Genomic DNA, 23370 nt, shown 5'->3' on the forward strand with positions numbered 1-23370 from the left:
TTCCCATTCCTTTTGCAGGATGTGCCTTCAGGGCCTTCTAGCTCCCTGTGGAAACATGGCATCTATCCTTCTGTTGACCTCCATTATTAAGGCTTCCAATGCTACATCTGAAAATCTGGGAGCCCACTCTCTCAGTCCATTTGCTGTTGTCTAGCAAAGTCTTCTTGAGACGGTTCAAGCAGCTCCTGTAGCATGAGTGCTAGGAGGGCAGGCTGCCTTTGAGAGGTGCAGGCTAGCTTTGGGTCTTGCTCGCCATTCACGTACCTGAGTTCGCTGCTGAGTGTGCAGCCAGTCAGCAGCTCGTTCCATTCTGGACTGCCCACTACAATCATGTAGATAAGCAGGCAGCACAAAGTCTGCGTGGCTGCTGTGTCAGTGGGATGGGGCTTGGGGCGTGAGGTCGTTGTGCATTGCAAACCCCACGCCCAATATCGGGCCTAATTGGCTCTTCCCCCTTTGTATTCTCTTTTGTCATTCTCTGCTTTATTGTATATGCATTTAGTATATGAGTTTTTCTTTAATTACAATTTTACATGTATCCTTTTATTCATCCATTGTGTTTCAATATTAGCTTGCTTGTTCTTGTTTTTTTTGGAGAAATATGTTTCTCCTGAACTCTGTTGATAACCATTTTAACTATTTTGCATTGCTGTTCTATTTGTCCGTCAAATAAAACTTTCAGTTCAGCTTCCCTAATTTAATTCCTATCCCCTCAGAATTATCTTATTTCCGTCTTTGTTTGGAATTATTTGAAAAAAAAGTTGTCCCAAAGACAGTGTTTCTTGGTGGGAATCTCCAAATCTAAGAGGTTTGGCATCACTGTGTTGTCCTCCAGACAGGTTAGCCTGCACAAGAGGTGCTCTGTGGTCATCTGCCAGCATCCACACCTATAAAGAAAATCTTACTGGAGCAAGTCATGGAAGTTCCTATTCCCGAAGCAAGCTAGGACAGCTGATCCAATACAGCAGTAAGATGTGTAAATGGCTAATATTGGCTTCCTTGGTTTCCAGGTGATCAATGGCCAACACATTCTGATTGGCAGTGTCACCATCCAGACCTGCATGGCAATAATCATAGAAAACTGCCGTAACATCAGTCGCCTACTTCTTTTAAATTTATTGCCTATATGTAAAGGTTGTTGGTAAGGCTGGCATTTTTTTCCCCATCCCTAGTTGTCTTGAGGGGGTGGTAATGGGCCTTTCTCTCAAAGTACTTCAGTTCACATTCTTTCTGGTAGTTTTGTATAACTGAACGGCTTGTAAGGCGAGTTCAGAGTTAACCACATTGGTGTGGGACTGGAGTCACATATAGACCAGTCCAAGTAAGGTCGGCAGGTTTCCCTTCCTATAGAATATAAGTGGATCGGTTAGGTTCTTAAAACAGTGACACTGAGGCCAAGCAAAGAATGTAGAGTAAAGCTTCCCCAACATTGTGCCTCTATCTCAACCTAACAGAGCATTTCTCCTTTATCAGCCTATCATTTTTCCATTTTCGCACTCAATCCTGGATGATTGAACTTAAAACTCCTCTTGGGTGTGAGCTTATCCCAGTGTATACACATTCCATTTATAGACCTCCCTTCAGTTCTACATTATACACAATGTTATTGAACCTCACTAACTATTGTTATTTTAAACTTGAAGTGGTCAAATGTCCACCCATCAGTGCACATCTTTTTGTCATATTTAGTCCTGTTTCCTTGCCTCTTGTTGAGATCCAGAAGGTGCCACTGAGGTGAGGAATACACACGGCATTGCTCTGGCTGCTGATTCTGCTCCAGAAGGATGAAAACCCGGAGAAGCTCCTCTGACTGCAACTTGTCTTTAGCATTAATGTACTTGGAGCTATTCGCTTCTAAATGAATCCTACAGTGATGATCGGATGCAGCAGCCACAAAGTTCTGAAGCAGATTGTGGGAACACGTCAAGAAAACTGGGAATATTAACAAAAGAATATGGATGATTTGGAATTTTCCCACACTTCTAACAATCTCCAGGATATCAGAAAAGCCCATGGCTGGGGACTACAGACAGAGAGATTGTTAATTGCAGAGAGGCTTTAATGACTGAGGTTGCTCACTTACTGTGTATCTTCGTCTATACTCAACAGTAGAGACTAGTTTAAGTAATGCTTCATCTGATGATAACAGAATTACTTTTTTACTCTAAAGTGCCAACCTTTGAAACTTGTAACTGGCATTTAGGAAGATCACAAGATATTAATGGATAAAGAAGACTATGTTTTCACCTCCGCCATTCCATTCTGCATGATTCAATCCCCAAGTTACTTTTTACTGGTTTGAACCTTCAGTCTTTTGTCCTATGCCCCTGTTTAATTTTAAAGTGTATTAAGATTAACCTTTTTCATACCATTTATCATCTTGGGTATCAATAAGATCACCTCTTTTCCAAGCTAAAAAACTCAAATCTCTTCAGTTTATCTTTTTCAAAATATACTTTATCCCTCTAATTTGTAAAGGTACAGTACGGTTCATATAGTGCGATACAGGTTAATTTGGTTAAGTGCAGTACATGGCACTGTAGGGTGCCTCACTCCGCTTACAATGCAGACTGCATCTACATTTACATTACATTAAACATACAGCCCAAGGAGGTTTACACTGTTTCCCAGCCCTTTGATGTACCATGGCGGGAGAGTCCTAAACTGTGGCCTTTCTTCATTGAGCCGTTGCAGCAGCTGCACCAAGCTTCAGTGTATGCCCGCAGCACGTAGTACTGGCATTTTGGCCTGTGCCAGTCTGCAACACTCAGAGAGAAGATCACACTTCATTAGGGCATTAGGCCAAAGCAAGCATTGAGATTCCCCAAACTGAAGAAAAACTTGCCACTCAAAACCTACTGTTAAGAACAAATATTATGGTTGATCTTACAAAAACAACTTGTATTTGTTTAGCACCTTTAATGTAATAAAATGTCCCAAAGCACTTCACGAGAGCAATATAAAGCAAAAATAACACTGAGCCTAATAAGGAGCTATTAGGTCAGGTGAACAAAAAACTTAAAGAGGGATTTAGACATGGAGTTCGGGAAAGATGGGCACGGACTTGGAATGCGACAACGTGTTCAAGAACTTTGGAGAGGAAAAGGGAGGTTGGAGATGGACAGTAGATTGCAAGGACAATGGGATCAAGGGTATGTTTTTTGAGGAGAGGGGTGATGATGGCAGATTTAAAGGAGAGAGTGACAACACCTGAAGAGGGAGAACCATTAACAATATTGGTCAACATGGGGACCAGGAGGGGAAGTTGGGTTGTCAACAGTTTAGTAGGAATAGGGTCAAGGGAGCATGAGGTGGGCATGGACAAGATGAGCTTGGAGAGGGTATGAAGGGAGATAGGAGAGAAACTAGTGAAAGGCACAAGTTCAGCACTAGGGTAGCGGGGAGCTTTAGAGGAATTTTGTCCAGTGTGTTAGTGGAAGAAAGGGACACGGCAGAGGCAGCTGATTGGATGGTCTCAATCTTAGTGACAAAGAGATCCTTACACTTAATGGTGGAGGGGAGAGGGGTTTACGAAAACACTTTGCAGTAGAGAAAAGAAGCCGATATTATCTTTATATTCCACGGTGATCCTGGAATAAAGAGCAGTTTTAGCAGACAAGAGCAGGACCCAGTAGTGCTTTATGTGGTCCAGCCAGATCTGCAAGTGGATAGCTAAACCAATTGTCCACCATACCCTTTGAGTGTGCATCCCTTGGACTTAAGAGAGCGGAGATGAGGGCCATACTCGAGGCAACAATCAGGATGAGAGAAAGTAATGGTTTTATTGGGGACTAGGGTATCAAAGGTGGAGGTGAGGATGCAGTTGAGAAAATCAGTAGCTGCAGAAATGTTGTGATGAACGGAGGGCCAAAGGCTAAACAGTTGGTATTTTGAAAGGGTAGTTGTAAGTTAATTGGGGTAGTTCTTTCCAGGGGAGGATACAGAAGGAGGTAGGGTTGAGGCATAGAAGGGGGATATGGATGCAGAGTGATAAGAGATGGCCTTATCTGTGATTGATACAATGGGTTCACATGAGATGACAAGGCCAAGGGAATGGCTGTGAATATGAGTTGGGGAATTTACATGTTGGGTGAGATTAGAGAAGATAAGAGGGCAGTGAACTCAGAGGAGAGAGAGCATGGTGAGTTGAGATGGAGATTGAAATCACCGAGGATGACATGTCGTCTGGTGCAAAGGCTGATGGAGGAAAACCGTGGAGCTATCACAGTGAAATTTTTTTTATCGTACTTGGGAGGGTGGTAAAGAACAATGAATATGAATGAGAGGTGAGAGGGGTGTCACAAGGTGAAATGCTCAAAGAAGGAGAAAGAGCCAAAGAATTAGGGGGTCAGGCCAAAGTGTGATGTCTTGTCGTGATAAGTGGTGGAAGATATTGCCAGGCAGGGAGGCTTCATTAAGAGGAAAGGTGTCATTAGTCGTCAGCCAGGTTTCTGTTAAGGCCGTGATGTTGATGCAATCAGCTACAATAAGTTCATGGACGTCAAGGACCTTGTTTGCAAGTGAATGGACGTTCTGGAGGGAGATGCATAGAGGGGTGGTGAGAGTTGATCCATTGGCAAGGTCCACAGGGTCAGCGGTGGGAGAGGTGAGTGGAAAGGAAGGAGATTGGCAAGTTTAGCCCCCACTGGGTGCACTGGGTTGGAAGGTCGATGAAGCAATGCAAGCTGCTCTAGTTTTTCCTATCTCATATCTCAAATCCCTCTGACACTAGGGACCACCTCATGGCTGTTCATTGCACAACCTTCAGTGTGATCTCCCTTGTGGCTTGGTGGCCAGAATAGAACCCAGTACTCAGGGTGAAATCAGAACAGAACACTGTACAGTTTGATCATGACTCCCTCTGGCTTGTATTCCACTGTTCTGTTAGATTTGTTAATTGCTGCTTTGCATTGGTTGGACATGTTGAGAATAGAGTGTACGAAGACTCCTAAATCTCTATCGGCTTAATCCTACCCTACTTCACACATTTCATTAGTACATGGGGTTCCCATTTTTCCTTCATATACACCAGTGTAGGTCAGCAAGCACAGGGTGAGTGATGAATGGGACATCATGCAAGTTAGGACACAGGCAGTAGAGTTTTTGATGACCTTAAGTTTATGGAGGGTAGAATGTTGGAGTCTTGCTCTCACACCTCACCCCTCTGCTTGTTGATGCATATCAGCGTATATGAAGGAAAAATGAAAGGTGTGAAGTAGGGAAGGATGATAGAAATTTTGGATTCTTTGTAGACTGTATTCGCAACATGTCCAACCAATGCAGAGTGATTGTAATAGTCTAGAGTTAACAAATGCATGGATGAGGGTTTCAGGAGCAGATGGAAATAGGTGGTTTTATTGATGGTGTGGATATATGGTCGGACAATCATCTTTGGGTCAACTATGACACCAAGATTGTGAACTGTCAGCCTCAGATAGTTGCCAGGAGAAGCCTGCAGTCAGTAGCTAGGGAACGGAGTTGTGGCGGGGACCAAATACAATGGCTTTGGTCCTCCCAATATTTAGTTGAAGGAAATTTTTACTCATCCAGTATTGGATCTCAGAAAAGCAGTTTGATAACATAGAGACGTTGGAGGGGTCAAGAGATATGGTGCTGGGTATTGTCAGTGTAAGTTTGGAAACTGACTCTCTTGTTTTTTGGATCATATCACCGAGAGGCAGCATGTAGATGAGAAATAGGAGGAGGCCAAGGATAGATCCTTAGAGGGCACCAGACATAACGGTGCAGGAGCAGGAAGAGAAGCCACTGCAGGCAATAAGAATGAAGAGACAAAGAAAAGAGTTTTTTTTTAAAAGAAAGCATGGAATGAGAAATGGCTATTCAGTCCATTGAACCCACTCCTTCCAAGTGAGTAAGTAGAATTGTACTGTCATGGACCTTAATGAATCTGTTGAATAACCACAGGCAAAACTTTCAAGATGAATAATTCTGAACTTTTATTGACTGCCTGAGTGAAAACGCCAGTAAATCAGTCTGATGTAACAAGCTGCACTTTTCAATGCTGTCCAACCACAATCTAGAAGTGTGATATCCTCATGGCCGCTTTGGACTGGAGCCAAAGAACATAAGAAAAGTCAGCAGTAAGACAAAGCCATTCAGTTATCAAAGCTCAGCCCTCTGGTACTGAGATACTTTGGCTATTTTGTAAGGGGTATATTTAGATGACACCAATTCAGACTCTGTTTGACCTTAGATACAGTAAAGTTGTTCAACTGTGAAATCTGCAGGATATAAATGTCACCTGTAACTCTATTTGTGTTAAACTCTTCAGGGAAAAGTTACTTATTTGACTTCTTGTGCAATCATAAAGGATGTTGGACTCCCCTGATGAGCTAGTTAGTAGAATCTTGTGCAGCAGTAAAACCACGTAGACCAGAAATTCTGAACTTCGATCCCTTCCTAGTGCTGGTCGCCTTTCCTGATCCAGAGCATTCATGAATGTAGGTATCCAGTGAAGATAGAACTGGGTCTAGGTGGGATGCCCTCATGACCAGCATTCCTGTCAGTGCTCACATATGAAGATTGATTTCTTGTGTGAGGCTATAGGAGGCTTCTGTCATCTGTATAACCACTTGCACAATGAGCCATCAACTTCAGGAGGGTCTGGGAGAAGGAAGAGAAATGGGGAGACCAAACGCTGACTGGGTGACCACTTTGAGGACCACTTCTGTTCAGTCTGCAAGTATGACACCGAGCTTACAGTCGCCTGTCATTTAAATTCTCTTGCTCCCACTCTGACCTTACTGTCCTACAGTGTTCCAATGAAGCTGTACGCAAGCTCGAGGAACAGCACCTCAGCTGGGCACTTTACAGCCTACTGGACTTAACACTGAGTTCAACTAATTTAGATCATAACCTCTGCCACCATTTTGTTTTGTGTTCCTTTGCTGGTTTTTTTTTCTCTTTTTCTCTCGTTTCTCTCATTTCCTTTAATTTGCATTTGGATGGCAGCTACTCGTGCCATTCATAACTCCTCCAGACACATCTTGGGCTGGATTTTCACAAAAGGTAGATAGACCCACCGCCAGGACCAAAAGAGGTCCTGAGCCCCCACAGGCAGACGGCAGACCCTGGTGGGGGGAGAATTTATGGGCAGTGGCCAATTAAGAGGCTCAGAGCTGCCGGGCCAATCAGAGGGCTGACAGCTTGGCAGCCTCGGCAGTGCCACTGACAGAGGTGGCCGCTGCTGAGGCTTCCGGGAGAAGAAGAGGGCACCTCCACTTAAGAAGTTTTTTGAAGTTTGCTAGGCCGGGCAGGCCTCGGAGATTGGAGGGGTGAACCCTCCAGCGGTAGCGGCAGAGTCTTGGGTGGAGGCTGTTAACGCCAGGGGCCCCTCCGTGGACCATGGAGTGGCCATAAAGGAAAGCACTGCACCATCCCACCCCAGCCCCGCCCCCCCACCACCCACCCCCGGGAACTTGCTGGAAGGTCGCCTTGATAAACCAGGTGGTCTCCTACGCGGCAGTGGTCCGTCCCAACACAGATTAAATGCCAGCGAGGGCAGAAATAGGCCTCTTAATTGATAAAAATGGGTTGCCCGCCTCTGGTCTCTGTGTGGCCACACCACTGCTGTTCCCACTACTGGGAATATGTTGTGGTAGTGGTAAGACATCATGTTTCCCTCCAGATGCCTTCCATCGCCGTTTTACCAGCACCCCCTCCCCCCAGCATCCCAGCACGTTTCCAAACGGCTGCTAAAATTCCTGCCCTTTTGTTTCCTTACTTGTCCCATTGCCACTTCCTCTGGCCCAGCACCATTTAATCTCTCCTGCTCTACACCCTATCACAGAGCTTCCATTTTGTTCTTCTTTCCATCCTTTACCCTTTTCACTTGCTCAAATCCTATTGCATCTCTAACTTTTTCCAGTTCTGATAAAAGGTCTGTTATGTTTTGTTCTTTATTCGTAAAGAGATAGGAAGGAACTTATTAGCTAGGAACTAATTGTTATGTGTTTGTGTGTTCCAGGGTGCTACATTCACTGTTGCACTGGAATCATGTGACATGTAACACTACAACAGTCTAGGCAGTTCCTACCAAGCAGCATGTAGTACTGTATTAAAACACAAAGAACTCCAGCCTTTCCAAGTTTAAATTGTGATTATTTCTAACTTATGGGAACCAGAAGACATAACAGAGTCACAGAGTTGAAACGTTAATTCTGGCCAGAATTTTACCTTGAAGCGGTGACCCCGCCCTCTGGCGAAAAAATGGGGGGAGAGCTCGCCTCCGCTGGGTCTGGAAGCCACACAACAATTTTGCATGGCCCAGGCCCTTACTAGGCCTCGCTCAAGACTTCTGCCCCTCTGAGGCAGGAAGTCACGCCACCAAGAGTTGCCGGCCAGTCAGTGGGCTGGCAGCTCTTCAGTCCCAGCAGCGCCACTGGTTCGAGCGGTAGCCACTGCTGGGACTGTACCCAGACAGCACCAGCAATAGTGGAGGAGGGCCCAGAAAAGGTGAGTGCGGGTTGGCCCTTGTTGGGGACAGTTGGCTGAGTCTAGGCAAGTGGGGTGGGGGTTGGAATGTAGGGTGGGGGAATTGTTTTAGGGGAAGCCTCCCATGCTGTTGTGGGGGGCTCTCTGTAGGACACAGGGTGCTCGATCAGAAGGCACCCTCCCCTCCCCACCCCCACAGCCCATAAGGAGGCTCCCGGGTATTACTGGGCAGCCTACTCAGGTGCCAGAATACCCATCTGCCATTCATAATGTACCAGCGGCGACGGGAGGAAGCCCTTAAGTGACAATTAGTTGGCCACTTAAGGGCCTGAATTGGCCTGGGGCAGGCAGCAGGGGCAGGTAGCGATGAGAACAGCAACCCCAACCCACTCCCCTGTCTCCCATTCAATTTTATGCACCCTTGTCTACAATGAGTTTTTTGTGTGGATGTGTGTGTGATTTAAGCAAATACACATATTTCTAACTGGAGTCAATAAATATTAATGACCCAGGAAAAGTTCTCATTGGCCAGTTGAACAATAAATTATCAAATTATGTTGTTTTCATGAGTTTAATGATATTTTGAAACATACAGTAGACAATTAAGGAACATTTGGCAGATGTTTACCTTTTGCATAACTTTTTGCATAATGACTGTTCCACTTCCTAGTCCCAGGCCACTGAGGCCAACTGTAGCATCCCTACCAAAGTAACTTAGCATTGATCCTAGGACATCCCATTAGATGTTGTTCAATGCAAAATTGTGTTTAACCAGTGAACCATTGGGGAAGCATGGTAAGTACAAACAATAATTGTTATGAATCATATAAAAAATATGAAATCTAGATTGAGACCATCTAAACATATTGCTTACATTATTAAAGATATTGCTTGTAGGTTTTTTTTCAGATTTGCAGAATTTGTGTTAGCACCTTTGTAATTTCGTGTTTAATATGCATCTCAGAATTATTACAGATTAAGAATGTGTTATTGAATGGCCTGTTGTGAAAAGGTGGACATGTGTTACAGAACGTCTGTCATCTTGTAGCTGCTCAGAGGGCCGACGGTTGAGAATGAGCTGGTTAAACACTGTGTTTCATCAGTGATATGTGTGTTTCCTGCAGTGGAATCTCATTCCTCTTGGACTCCTTGTCTTTTGCAGCACCTTTTATTGCTCTGGAAATATGAAAGTCATGAAATCATGAACAGTGATTAGAAAATATTCAACTTTTATTTCAATGTCTAGTTTTCTTCCCTCATCCATTCTCCATGTGTGCACCTCGAAAAAGTATCAAGGCCAATGTCACATCTAAGCAAAATTCTTTCTCACCAGGCATCCAAAATGCCATATACTCCCCAGCAGGAGTTAGTTGGATTGTGATGACAAGTGGGAACCCTGGGAGTTACTAAGGCTAATTGTGGCACTTCTCTTTCTGCTCTATTTGAGATTTGTGATCTCAAAAATGACTTGCATTGAATTCCGGGCCTTCATTTCAATAAGATGGATAGAATGGGAAATTTTCTGACACAGATTTGTTGATACAAAGTCCAGAAATTCTTTTGAAAAGGAATTGGAGATTTCTCGAAAAAGAGGAATATTGAAGGGTTTGGGGAGTAGGATTCGACTAGGTGGGTCACATGGAGAAAAGCACAAGCACAGACTTGGTAGGCCAAATGTCACACTGAAACGTTCCATAGTTCTGAGTGGCCATTTTTTACAAGTGGAAACAGGCTGTCATTATATGCGAGTCAGATCCTTTCCATACCTGATGTGCACATGTGCACACTGAACTCTAGCTTTTTCTCTTTTCTCCCCAAGCTGAGGGTGCTGAGACCAGTTGTGGCACTCCCAACTGCTGTTCTAGCTGAGTTTAGCCGTCTTAGTAGAACCCATAAACTAAGTCTGGACTTTCCTAGGCTGTATGGCTCAGTCCCACAGTGCACTTATTCACCAAGTCACTCACTGCATTCTATAACTGAGGATTGAGTGAGGATTCCACAGTATCTTTCTATGTGGGACGTAGGGAATGAATTTCATCAGAGATTCTCCCACTCATTTTCCATAACTTCAGTGGAAGAGCCTTGAAAACTCCGTTAAAAAAGGTGTAAATGTCTGAAATTCTGAGCTGATTTTTGAGTCTTTCTATCACATCCTACATTGTGTTTAATATATTACTATGATCATTGGCTTCTTCTTTTGTTAGTTGCAAACTTCACATATGTCCCCTGCATTATTATAACTGTTGGAATCAAGACTTTATACAGATTTCTACTCTAACTCATTCTTTTATCAGAACCTCAAACTGTGGAATTCCTCATCCCCCTCAGTGTTTCTTGTCTCCGGCAATCTTCAACCATTTAAAACACAAGGCAACACCTAACTAATACTTACGGCTTTACCTCATCTTCCCTTCAATTTGGCTCAGTGAATAGCACCCTTGCTTCGGAGTTAGAAGGGTGTGGGTTCACATTCCATGCCAAGGTTTGAGCCCACAATTTGGCCTACCACTCCAGTGCAATGCACCCTTGTTAGGAGGTGATGTCAACCAAGGCCATCTCTGCCTATTGAGCTAGACGCAAGAGATTCCATGGCATTATTCAAAGAAGAGCAGGAATTTGTCCAGGTGTTCAGCCAAATTTCTTCTCAACACCAAAAACCCTGATTAACCTGGTGATTTATCTCATTGTTTGTTGTGAGAGGCAACGGTGCACTATGGCTGACATTTGCTTATAAAACAAATTCTGTGATTTGCTCTTTTTCTTTCTGTGCACTTCTTTGTGGCTTTTCATTTAAAAATATATTAATCAATAATTTTGATGATAATGTTTGAGTAGATTTTTTGTAAGGTTGCGCTGTTGTTATGCAACACAAATGTTTTGCCAAAGGGCTACATTATTAACATGTACCTTGCTCGAGAGTCAGTCTCAAGAGTGATCCATCTATTGGCCCCATGAAATGATGGGGTCCGGGCTGCACCCTCACAGATCCTGTTCCTGATTGCTGTATCACTTGCGCCTCTGTAAATATGAGCTCATCCAAAACTCTGCTGCCCGTATTCTAACTCACGCTAAGTCCTGTTCACCCATCACCTTTGTGCTCACTGTCCGACGTTGGACTCCAGCCTGGCAACGCCTCAATTTTAAAATTCTCATCCATGATAAAATCCCTCCATAGCATCAGTTCCCTATCTCTGTAACCTCGTCCAGTCCCCCAAACCTCCCGAATGACTGCGGTCCTTCAGTTCTGGCCTCTTGTGCATCCCCCGATTTTAGTTGCTCCATAATTGGTGGCGGTGCCTTCAGCTGCCTACCCTGAGCTCTGGTATTCCTTCCCCAAATGTCTCTGCTGTTCTCTCCTCCTTTAAGTCACTACTTAATACCTACCTCTTTGACCAGGCTTTTGGTCACCTGTCCTAATACCACTTTATGTGGCTCAGAGTCAAATTTTTTCTGATGCTTTCTGGTGAAGCACCTTGGAAGGTTTTACTACATTAAAGGTGCTATATAAATGTAAGTTGTTGTTGTTGGAGACCAGACAGCATCTCACAGCAAGAGAGAGGCAATATTAAAACTGTTGAGATGATCGGCTCATTTTTCTTGAAATGAGAAATTGCATAGCACTCTCTCCTAATAACATTCCCATGCTAGAAAGGGCCATGGGAACAGCACTAAATCCTAAGCATCTTTACATCTGGCCGTACAATGAATGGAAGTGCAGAGACAACTCTGCAAAGATGGGCTGCAATGGCTCATAAACTGTGCTATGAGTATCAATGCAATAGGCCCATGCCTGAGAGCTCATTTCTTGTCATATATTGAGATCCTTGCTGCCATTTTTAATTTGTGCCCCAAATCAGTGTGAAATTTTGACATTACAAACCTGTTTTCTATTTCTTCAATAGTTTCTGGTAAAGGAGCGTTCAGTGTTTCGAGTAGGAAATAAGCAGTAACTCCGGCTATTATTGCCATTCCACCATATATAGTCATCGGTAGAAATGGTACATAGTCACCACTCATCCTTATTAGAGGTGCTATCATAGCTCCCACCCGGGCCATCGTACTCACAAGCCCCATTCCCGTCTGCCTGTTAGGGATACACAAGGAAACAGAGAGCGAAAGAAGTTGATCATGAAACATTTAATCTTTTAACAATTTTTTTCCAATATCTTTCCCTCTTTCCATGAAGATGCTGACTATTGCTGGGTATGAATCAATATCTTTCATTGTAGTGCCCTGATATATCGTATGCCTCTGATTGTAACACTCTGGTACACCACATGCCCTTTCTATATAACACCCTTGCATGCCTCACACTCCCCACTGTAACACAAATGTACTGTGCACCATTCATTTCAGTACCAATAAAGCTCAACCCTTCACTATATAACACTCTCTGATAGAAACCATGCCTGCCCTCTGTACCATGCTTGAGATACCCCAGACTATTACATTGCTCCCACTGTCATAACCTACATTGTGTCTAAGCTTGGTTCAGTTGGTTATAGTCTTTTTTCTGAGTCAGGGATATTGTAAGCCCAACTCCCACTGCAGGATTTGAGCAAGTAATGTAATATTTGAATACAGTACAGAGGGAATGCCACTCTTGTCATCTAAGATATTAAATCAAAGCCATGTCTACCTGTTCAAGTGGATATTAAAGATCCCATGGCCCTATTTGAAGAAAAGCAGGGTGTATTTGTAATGTCCTGCGCAAAATTGTTCCCAAAATCCATTTTACCAAAAACAGATTAACTGCACTTTCATCTTTTCGCTGTTTATGAATCCTTGCTAAGTACAAAATGGCTGCCATGTTTGACTAGATAATACCAGTGAATGCAATTCAAAGTAATCCATTGTATATGATGTGCTTTAGATATCCTGAGAGATGGGACATGTTACTATATAAATGCAGTTCTTTCTTTAATCCAGCGAATCTCTTATCCTAATGTTCTTTCTGGCTCTCATTAACAGCAAGCTCACAAAGTACCTTCTCTATAATTCGGCATCACTGTGACAGACCTTATGTATCACTTGAAAACCTGCAGTAGAGGTTTGAGTGCTGCAAAGACTGGACATGTTTACGGAGGGTTATGATCCTGATTATTTTTTCTAGTTTTCTTCCCTCCTCTTGAAGGCCCTAGCTTTTCAGGGGTGAGATTCCACAGGCACTGATACCTCACCCAATTGACCATTGATCATGTGTAAACCCAGATTGTGGAGGGAATGAGTTGATGTCGTTTTTCTGGATTTTTGTAACTTTTGCTTCAACATTGTAGCAGACGAGCGTGAGAAACCTCACAGAAATTCACCCCATGAGTGTCGAGCTTCAGAGTTGAGCTCAAACATAATCTCACAAATATACTTTCCAACCAGGGTTATCAGCTTGTGGGCAAAAGATTTTACTCTTTCCTTCTTAATCCAGCTGAGCTGAGTTAACTCTCTGGGAATTACATCTGGTCTGTATGGCTCAGTTTATGATGGACACTTAACTTACTGTTCTATTGTCAGAGCTCTGTAAGTGCTGTTACTAACCTTGTTGAATGTCATCAGTTGAAGAACAGAACAGGAGTACTCACCTGACCACGGTTGGGTAGAGTTCTCCTGAATAGAGATAGCAACAGCCGAATGCAGCAGAGAGACATCCCTTCGCAATAGCAGCAAATGAAGTTCGTAAGGCCTTCAACTCTAAGAAAGATGGAACAATAGAAATTTTACCTTTAATATTTTGAACAAATTGATTAATGGATGAAAATTGTCTGTTTGCTTCGGAACAGTCATTAACTAATTTAAAATTAAGAGATGAATTAAGCAATAGACGCAGAAATTCCACTGAGCCTTTAATCACTGATTAAAGATAGAGGGATTTCTGTCCCTAAATATTCGGTGAATGCTCTGAGTTGGGATATGGGACATAAGTACAGAACCTACAGGACTGGGACATGGGACAGAAATACATGTTTTTTTTGCTCATATGTCATAACTTGAATAGAAGACCAGCTGAGAACGGCGATATTTGGTTTAATATAGCCTGGGACATTAGTGCAGTACAACCTACAATGCTGGGCCATTGGATAAAAATGTTGCACAGAACTAGGACACCAGGTATAATACAACCCATAGGGCTAAGCCATTGGATCTAATAAAACATACAGGACTAGCACATTGATTAAACCACAAGGCACAGTACTGCGACAGAGATATAATATGACTTAAAGGCTGGGACATTGGGTCTAACATAATGTACTTTGCTGGAATGTTGGATCCAGTACAACATGCAGGACTGGAACTTAATAAAGCACAATCTACAGGGTTGGGACATTAGTGTAAAACAATGTACAGGGCTAGGATGTTGGTGTAACGCAATGCACAAGGCTGGGACTTTCTAGGGGTGAAACTGGGCTAGGTAGTGCCCATTTAAGGTGCCAAAATGGTGCAACGTGCACCGGACACCATCTTGGTAAGAGAGTTAGTGCTTGTGCATTCACTGATAGGGTGCAGAGGAGGCAGATCATGATGCCAGTCTGTGTGCAACGCCAGTGCTGTCATTTTGCAGTTCCATGTCCAGCCTCTCTTAGTCATGTACAGATGAACATGTTAATCCCCACCAGAGCTATTTAAAGGGCTCATCGCTACTAACAGGTTAGTTGCTGGTTTATTTATTTCTGGCTGTTGCTACAATTCTATGCTTTTTGGGTGCTTTCTATAGTTGTTTCAAGTTTCACAGATCTACAGAGAGTGGTGTAGGAGGTGCTGAAGTACCTTTTGCAGACTTCAAGACTTCTGCAGAAAACTAGTTGCTCCCAGACATGGGTGCAGCAGTAGGGCTTCCTCTTGGAATTCAGCATGACAGGGAGAATAAGCAGAAGCCACATAGAGCAAGACAAGCTGTGAGACGAGAGAGGATGAGGAATAGGGGAGAAGGGCTCACAGCAAGAGGCTGTGTCTGCACAGGGTGTTGAGGAAGCAATTCTTCTACTTGAAATTTAGCGATCACCAATGTTTGCAACATTTTTGGCTTCACTAAGCAGGTCATCACTGAAATCTTCCAGCTGCTGCAGCTACAACCCCAGGGCAAGAACCCCATTGTCAGTGGCTGTGAAGGTGACCATGGCTATGAACTTTTATGCATCTGGCTCCTTCCAGGCTGCTCCTGGAGATATTAGCAAGATCTAACAGTTTGCAGTGCACTGCTGCATACATGCGTATGAGTATACGAACTAGAAGCAGGAGTAGGCTATTCAGCCCCTCGAGTCTTCTCCACCATTCTGTAGGATCATGGCTGATCTGTTTGTGGACTCAAGTCCACTTTCTCCTGCCTACCCCCGATACCCCTTGACTCCCTTGTTTGTCAAGAATCTGTCTACCTCTGCTTTAAAAACATTCAATGACCCTGCCTTCACTGCTCTCCGGGGAAGAGAGTCCTACAGGCTCACGACCCTCTAAGAGAAAAATTTCTCACGATCTCTGTCTTAAATGGGAGACCCCTTATTTTTAAACTTTTCCCTCTACTTTTAGTCTCTCCCACAAGGGGAAACATCCTTTCAACCTCCATCCTGTCAATGTTTCAATAGATCACCTCTCATCCTTCAAAACTCCAATGAATACAGATGCAACCTGTCCAACCTATCCTCATAAGATAACCCTCTCATCCCAGGAACCAGATGAGTGAACCTTCTCTAAACTGCTTCCGATGCAATTATAACCTTTCTTCAGTAAAGAGACCAAAACTGTACATAATACTCTAGATGTGGTCTCACCAATGCCCTGTCGCAAAACATCTCTACTTTTATATTCCATTCCCCTTGCAATAAATGACAACATTGTCATGCATTACCTGCATTCTAACTTTTTGTGTTTTGTGTAGAGTACACTCAGATCCCTCTGCATCTCTCTCCATTTAAATAATATGTTGCTTTTCTATTCTTCTGTCAAAGTGGACAAGTTCCCACTTTCCCACATTATACTTCGTCAGCCAAATCTGCCCGCTCATTTAACCTATCTATATCCTTTGCAGGCTCCTTATGTCTTCTTCATAACTCACTCTCCTTCCTATCTTTTTAAAAAAATTTTTAGAGATACAGCACTGAAACAGGCCCTTTCGCCCACCGAGTCTGTGCCAACCAATAACCACCCATTTATACTCATCCTATATTAATCCCATATTCCCTACCACATCCCACCATTCTCCTACCACACTAGGGGCAATTTACAATGGCCAATTTACCCATCAACCTGCAAGTCTTTGGCTGTGGGAGGAAACCGGAGCACCCGTCGAAAACCCACACAGTCACAGGGAGAACTTGCAAACTCCACACAGGCAGTACCCAGAACTGAGCCCGGGTCGCTGGAGCTGTGAGGCTGTGGTGCTAACCACTGCGCCACTGTCTTTGTGTCATCAGCAAATTTAGGGGCCATACATTCTGTCCTTTCATCCAAGTCATTGATATAGATTGTAAATAATTGAGGCCCCAGTACTGATCCCTGTGGCATTCCACTAGTTACAGCTTCCCAACCTGAAAATGACCCATTTATATCTACTCTGTTTCCTGTTAGCTAACCAATCCTCTATCATGCTAATATGTTACTGCATATACCATGAACTTTTATTTTGTTTAGTAACCTTTGATGTGGCACCTTGTCAAATGCCTTCTGGAAATCCAAGTACACCAGATCTACAGGTTTCCCTTTATCCACGTTGCTTGTTACTTCCTCGAAGAACTCTAATAAACTCCCTCTCACAAAACCATGTTGACTCTGCCTGATTGCATTGAGATTGAGACCTGCTATAACCTCCTTAATATAGATTCCAGCATTTTCCCTATGACAGATATTAAGCTAACTGTCCTGTAGTTTCCTGTTTTCTGTCTTCCTCCTTTCATGAATAGCAGAGTTACATTTGCCATTTTCCAATTTGTTGGGACCTTTCCAGAATCTGGGGAATTTTGGAAAATTAAAACCAATGCATCCCCTATCTCAGCAGTCACTTCTTTTAAGACCCTGTGTTGAAGTTCATCAGGACCTGGGGACTTGTCAGATTTTAATTCTAATAATTTTCTCAGTACCCTTTTCCTGGTGATGGTAATTGTTTAAGTCCTTCCTTCCCTTTCAACTCTTGATTCACAATTATTTTTCAGATGTTATTTTTTATCCTCCACAGTGAAGACAGTTGCAAAAAAATCTGTTCAGTTCCTCCACCATTTACTTATTTTCCATTATTAACTCCCCACACTCTTTCTAATATTTACAGAGCTTTGGACAGGGTGTCATGTATAGGGATGAGGAGCAGGAACCCGAGCTGAATTTTCCATTCTCGAGCCCTGGGGGATGGAACTTGATTATTTTCCCCTTTTAGGGGAAAAGAGAAGGTATCTATCATAAATCCTTACCTTTTGGGATAAAGATATTTGCCAGAATGATACTCCCTGCCAGGATAAGGGGAGTGCCTTGGGTGAACCGTCTTCCTATCAGACTCAGGGAAAGCAAAGCAAGAAGTTTTGCTGGAATGTCGACAGCTCCAAAAATCAACTGGATGAGGTAAATATCAACTCCAAATCCTTGCAGGTCCATCGCTAACCCATAATATGCAAAACTTGTTGAAAACCTGTGGCAGCAAAAAGAAGCATCAGAATGTAATCACATCGAAATTCTTTCTGTGGATGCATTTTTCCTGCATCTTCTCCATTTTGGTCTTCGATTCAATCACTAGTTTATCTTCAGAGCAACTGGCACCAAAGTTCTACTCTGTAGAAGAGGAAAGTTCATTGCACATCCCTTTATATTGCCTCATGATTTCAAAAGTGGGCTTCCTCAAATAGGCAAAAATCCAACATATTCATGGAAATGAATGGGGGGAGCTTTTCCTACCCTCAGTCTCCACCCTCACCCTTTTCTTTGCATGACCAATGTGTGTCCACTTCCAATGACAAGAAGCTGGCATGAAGCCTTGCGCCTGCAATCCTCTCAGATCAGAGGATCTGAGGGTGCCAGGCAAGGAGGACACAAAAGGTAAGTCTGAGCCTTCATTTTCAAGGATCCACCAGTTCCTTGGGCCTTCCAGCTTCTTTGCTGCAGAAGTAGGCAGAAGGCCCTAGGCTAGTGGTTGGGTGCACAGCTGCAGATTGTTCTCTGAGGCAATAGTTGCACCTCCGATTTCTGAGAACAAATCTCTAACAGGTGTGCATCTGTGCTCAGGTTGCAACTGGATCATCAGCCCACCAACTTGTCATATGTCGCATCTGCCTTTTTCCTGGGCAAGAGGACTGTAATACCAGGGCCAGCCAATCAACTTGGAACACGCTTGGGTTGGGGAGGGTGTGGGGGGGGAGAAATTTTATCCAGTGGGATGATGCCCTTACTTGGGGGTTAAGTGCCCAGTTAAGGACCTCAATTGACGGCGGGGCAGGAAGATCATTCTCGGGCCTTCCTACCCCGGACTAAATTTTGGCAGAGGTGGGATGGTGGCGGCAAACCCCCTTCCATCATCCCACTCAATTTTATGCTCTCCCTGCCTCCAATCCTGCCGCGGGGGGAGAACATGAAATTCCACCCTTGGTCTTTTCCTGGATGTCCCTCTTCCTTATCTTTCTGCTCCATTATTCCCACTGGCCACACCCGCTGATTGTCATTACATAATAACCCAGTTATGAGAACTCATTATCCAAATTTGCTAACCTAGGTTCAAAAAATTAATTCCCCAATAACTTACCAAACAAACATGGTACAACAGGCTATCTTGCGCATGACCGGTGTCCGGAACAGATCTAGCACACCATGCTTATTCTCGGTGACCAACTGCTCGTTTTTCACATTTGACTTGAGAATCTGTGGAACGCACACAACAGTATGTCTCAACATCAGTACTAAGCATGTCCCTTTTGTTAAGGTATTCAACCACGTGATAGTTCCATGACTTAGTCCTATTTAAAATTTCATCTATCTGAAGTAATTATAGCAACTGAGGTGTTCTATAAAAAGTTTTATTTTATTGATAAGTGTGGGCGTTACACCAAATCCATTGGACAGGACACCACCAAGGTGGAAGAGTAAAAGAGAAGATAAAGTAAATCATAAAGGAGTAGTTCGAAGCCCCTTCAGATTGGAGTAGCATGGAAAGACTGAGGGAGAGGATGAACAGAACAGGCTGAAAGTGCTAAATGCCCTACTCCTGTTCCTATAATTCTATGAGATGTAGATAAAGAATTAGAATTAGAATTAGAACATTACAGCGCAGTACAGGCCCTTCGGCCCTCGATGTTGCGCTGACCACCTGACCTACACTATTCCATTTTCATCCATATGTCTATCCAATGACCACTTAAATGCCCTTAAAGTTGGCGAGTCTACTACTGTTGCAGGCAGGGCGTTCCACGCCCCTACTACTCTCTGCGTAAAGAAACTACCTCTGACATCTGTCCTATATCTTTCACCCCTCAACTTAAAGCTATGTCCCCTCGTGTTTGCCATCATCATCCGAGGAAAAAGACTCTCACTATCCACCCTATCTAACCCTCTGATTATCTTGTATGTCTCTATTAAGTCACCTCTCCTCCTCCTTCTCTCTAACGAAAACAACCCCAAGTCCCTCAGCCTTTCCTCGTAAGACCTTCCTTCCATACCAGGCAACATCCTAGTAAATCTCCTCTGCACCCTTTCCAAAGCTTCCACATCCTTCCTATAATGCGGTGACCAGAACTGCACGCAATACTCAAGGTGCGGCCTCACCAGAGTTTTGTACAGCTGCATCATGACCTCGTGGCTCCGAAACTCGATCCCCCTACTAATAAAAGCTAACACACCATATGCCTTCTTAACAGCCCTATTAACCTGGGTAGCAACTTTCAGGGATTTATGTAGCTGGACACCAAGATCTCTCTGCTCATCTACACTACCAAGAATCTTCCCATTAGCCCAGTACTCTGCATTGCTGTTACTCCTTCCAAAGTGAATCACCTCACACTTCTCCGCATTAAACTCCATTTGCCATCTCTCAGCCCAGCTCTGCAGCCTATCTATGTCCCTCTGTACCCTACAACACCCTTCGACACTATCCACAACTCCACCGACCTTCGTGTCATCCGCAAATTTACTAACCCACCCTTCTACACCCTCATCCAGGTCATTTATAAAAATGACAAACAGCAGTGGCCCCAAAACAGAACCTTGCGGTACACCACTAGTAACTAAACTCCAGGATGAACATTTGCCATCAACCACCACCCTATGTCTTCTTTCAGCTAGCCAATTTCTGATCCAAAGCTCTAAATCACCTTCAACCCCATATATCCGTATTTTCTGCAATAGCCTACCGTGGGGAACCTTATCAAAGAGTTCCACAATGACGAAGCAGTGATAAAAAATAATCAGAGTCGGAGATTGTACAATGAGTGGAGGTTTCAACAGAACTGCGAAAGTGTAAAGAAATTTACCCTCATCTCTCCTCTGATTCTTTTGCCAATTATCTTAAATCAGTGTCCTCTCATTACCCACCAGAAGAGAGGAAAAGGATGCAAAGTATCATATTTCCAGGTTAAAAAGGACAAGAGAGGAAAGTTCAGGAATGCAATGAGAATTACATTGATAAATTTGGAAAGGGAAGAAAGAGAGGTAAAAGGGAAAATGCTTCTCAGATTAATTACGCTTTTTCGTGTATCCTGCCAGGAGTAGATGTTGGAGAACTTCCCCAAAGAACGGTACTCTAGTCTTGAAAGTGTTTGGGTTTGAATAGAAAACTAAGAATTGTGGATGGTAAAGGAATGTTTGCCATGAATGAGAAAATAAAGCTTCTTGAAGGCAGCTTAGTAATGGAGGAGATGGGATACTAACATACTAAAATTCAGCTCCGTAGCAGGCAAGGACTGTGTTGCCAGAGGCTGTGAAGGTCACCATGGCAATGAACTTCAATGAATTTTGGTTCTTTCCAGGCTGGAACTGGAGATATTTACCATATCTTGGCCATCCAGTGTTGCGAAAGGGAGGTCACGGAGCCTCTCTATTCAAAGTGAGCTAACTACATTTCATTCTGTCTTGCCAGAGAGAGCCTGCAGCTTTGCACGGATTCCAGGCTTCCCCATGGTGCAGGGTGCCATTGACTGCAAGAAATTGCTTTGTGGGCGCCACATGTCAACACTGCCATATACTGGAACTGAAATCAATTCCACTCCCTCAAGATCCAGCTGGTGTGCAAATGTAGGCAAAGAACCTTTGCAGGTCAGTGTCCACTACCCTGGTAGTGGCCATGGTGCCTTCATGCTTCAGTAGTTCTCTGTGCCAGCTGCATTTGAGCTACCACGGCCAACCAAAGGACCACGCAAGTGGGCAATAAGGCTATCTGCTGACAACATGGCTCATGATTCCAGTGTGCAACCGATGCACACATGTGCAGCATGAATGCAATAAAAGCCAGGCTGTCTGACAAAATGTGATAGAGCAGACCATTGGCCTCCACTGCCTGGACTTCTCTGGACATGCCCCACAGTACTCAGCAGAGTCTGGCTCAAGATTCATGGTGGTATGCAGCATGCTGCACAACTTTGCCATCATGAAGACAGACCTTGCCATCCGCTATAAGGAAAGAAGCTGAGGAGCAGCAGGAGGAGGAACAAAAGAATTAGGAGAAAAATGAGAAAAAGGAAGGGTGGAGACAACCTAGACAGTCCCTTTCTGCCTGGTCTATTATGGAGAACTCATCCGAGCACGGCACCAGTATCTGCAACCCAAATTCTCCCTTCATCAACAGTCCCACACCTTACCTCCTCTCTGTCACTGATCATCACAACGTCCATTTGGCCACAATGCAAAAATAAAATAAAAACAAATGCTGGAAATACTCAGCAGGTCTAGCATTTTTTTGCTCGTTCTGAAGAAGGGCCACTGACCTGAAACATTAACTCTGCTTCTCTTTCCACAGATGCTGCCAGACCTGCTGAGTATTTCCAGCATTTCTTGTTTTTATTTCAGATTTCCAGCATCTGCAGTATTTTGCTTTTATGCAAAAATAAAAGCCAGCACAAAATAACTATTCCAAACCAAATTAATAAAGTAAATCGTGCCATATTGCATACAAATGTAAACTAAATCACTCTTGTGCATTCCCTTTGTGCCTGTCTTTTTAGACCATCTTCCCTAATATCACCTTCAGGGTCTAACTTTGCTTTGTAATGCTCCTTTAAAGCACCTTGGGATATTTTATTTTGTTGTCTTCCATGTGCTTTTGTCTGCCCCACTGCTCCTACACTGTGCACCTCAGTGACTCCAGCATGGCTATTGGAAGACTGCTAACCTCTTCTAAATTCCTGGCTCCAGGTCAGAAGATACCAGTTTGTAACAGCTCCCCCACCCCACTCCCCTCCCCCACTCCACCACCACCTCTTTCTGTTTATTACTATAATACTTTCAGTGTGATATCTTCAGAGAGGAGCCCAAGAAGGTCATCCAATTACCTTCTCTGTGTTCTTTTCTTTTGGGCCTCCTTATCTCGAGAGACAATGGATACGCGCCTGGAGGTGGTCAGTGGTTTGTGAAGCAGCGCCTGGAGTGGCTATAAAGGCCAATTCTGGAGTGACAGGCTCTTCCACAGGTGCTGCAGAGAAATTTGTTTGTTGGGGCTGTTGCACAGTTGGCTCTCCCCTTGCGCCTCTGTCTTTTTTCCTGCCAACTACTAAGTCTCTTCGACTCGCCACAATTTAGCCCTGTCTTTATGGCTGCCCGCCAGCTCTGGCGAATGCTGGCAACTGACTCCCACGACTTGTGATCAATGTCACACGATTTCATGTCACGTTTGCAGACGTCTTTATAACGGAGACATGGACGGCCGGTGGGTCTGATACCAGTGGCGAGCTCGCTGTACAATGTGTCTTTGGGGATCCTGCCATCTTCCATGCGGCTCACATGGCCAAGCCATCTCAAGCGCCGCTGACT

At 43.9% G+C, this 23370-nt stretch overlaps 2 protein-coding genes across 2 annotated transcripts in view; one reads left to right on the top strand and one right to left on the bottom strand.

Annotated features, from left to right (window-relative positions):
* Positions 1 to 23370, top strand: part of tm7sf2 (transmembrane 7 superfamily member 2) — a 558775-nt gene that overhangs the window by 351866 nt on the left and 183539 nt on the right. The window lies entirely within an intron of this gene.
* Positions 9007 to 23370, bottom strand: part of LOC137355863 (solute carrier family 22 member 6-A-like) — a 43939-nt gene continuing 29575 nt past the window's right edge. The window contains exons 6-10 of the mRNA XM_068021458.1: positions 19160 to 19275; positions 17841 to 18055; positions 14031 to 14139; positions 12335 to 12538; positions 9007 to 9630 (exon numbers count right to left, since the gene is read on the bottom strand). Coding sequence (XP_067877559.1) covers positions 9537 to 9630; positions 12335 to 12538; positions 14031 to 14139; positions 17841 to 18055; positions 19160 to 19275 — 738 coding nt within the window. The 3' untranslated portion in view covers positions 9007 to 9536. The remainder of the gene's footprint in view (positions 9631 to 12334; positions 12539 to 14030; positions 14140 to 17840; positions 18056 to 19159; positions 19276 to 23370) is intronic.

Source organism: Heterodontus francisci, chromosome 44, assembly GCF_036365525.1.
Source record: "Heterodontus francisci isolate sHetFra1 chromosome 44, sHetFra1.hap1, whole genome shotgun sequence".
NCBI lineage: Eukaryota > Metazoa > Chordata > Chondrichthyes > Heterodontiformes > Heterodontidae > Heterodontus > Heterodontus francisci.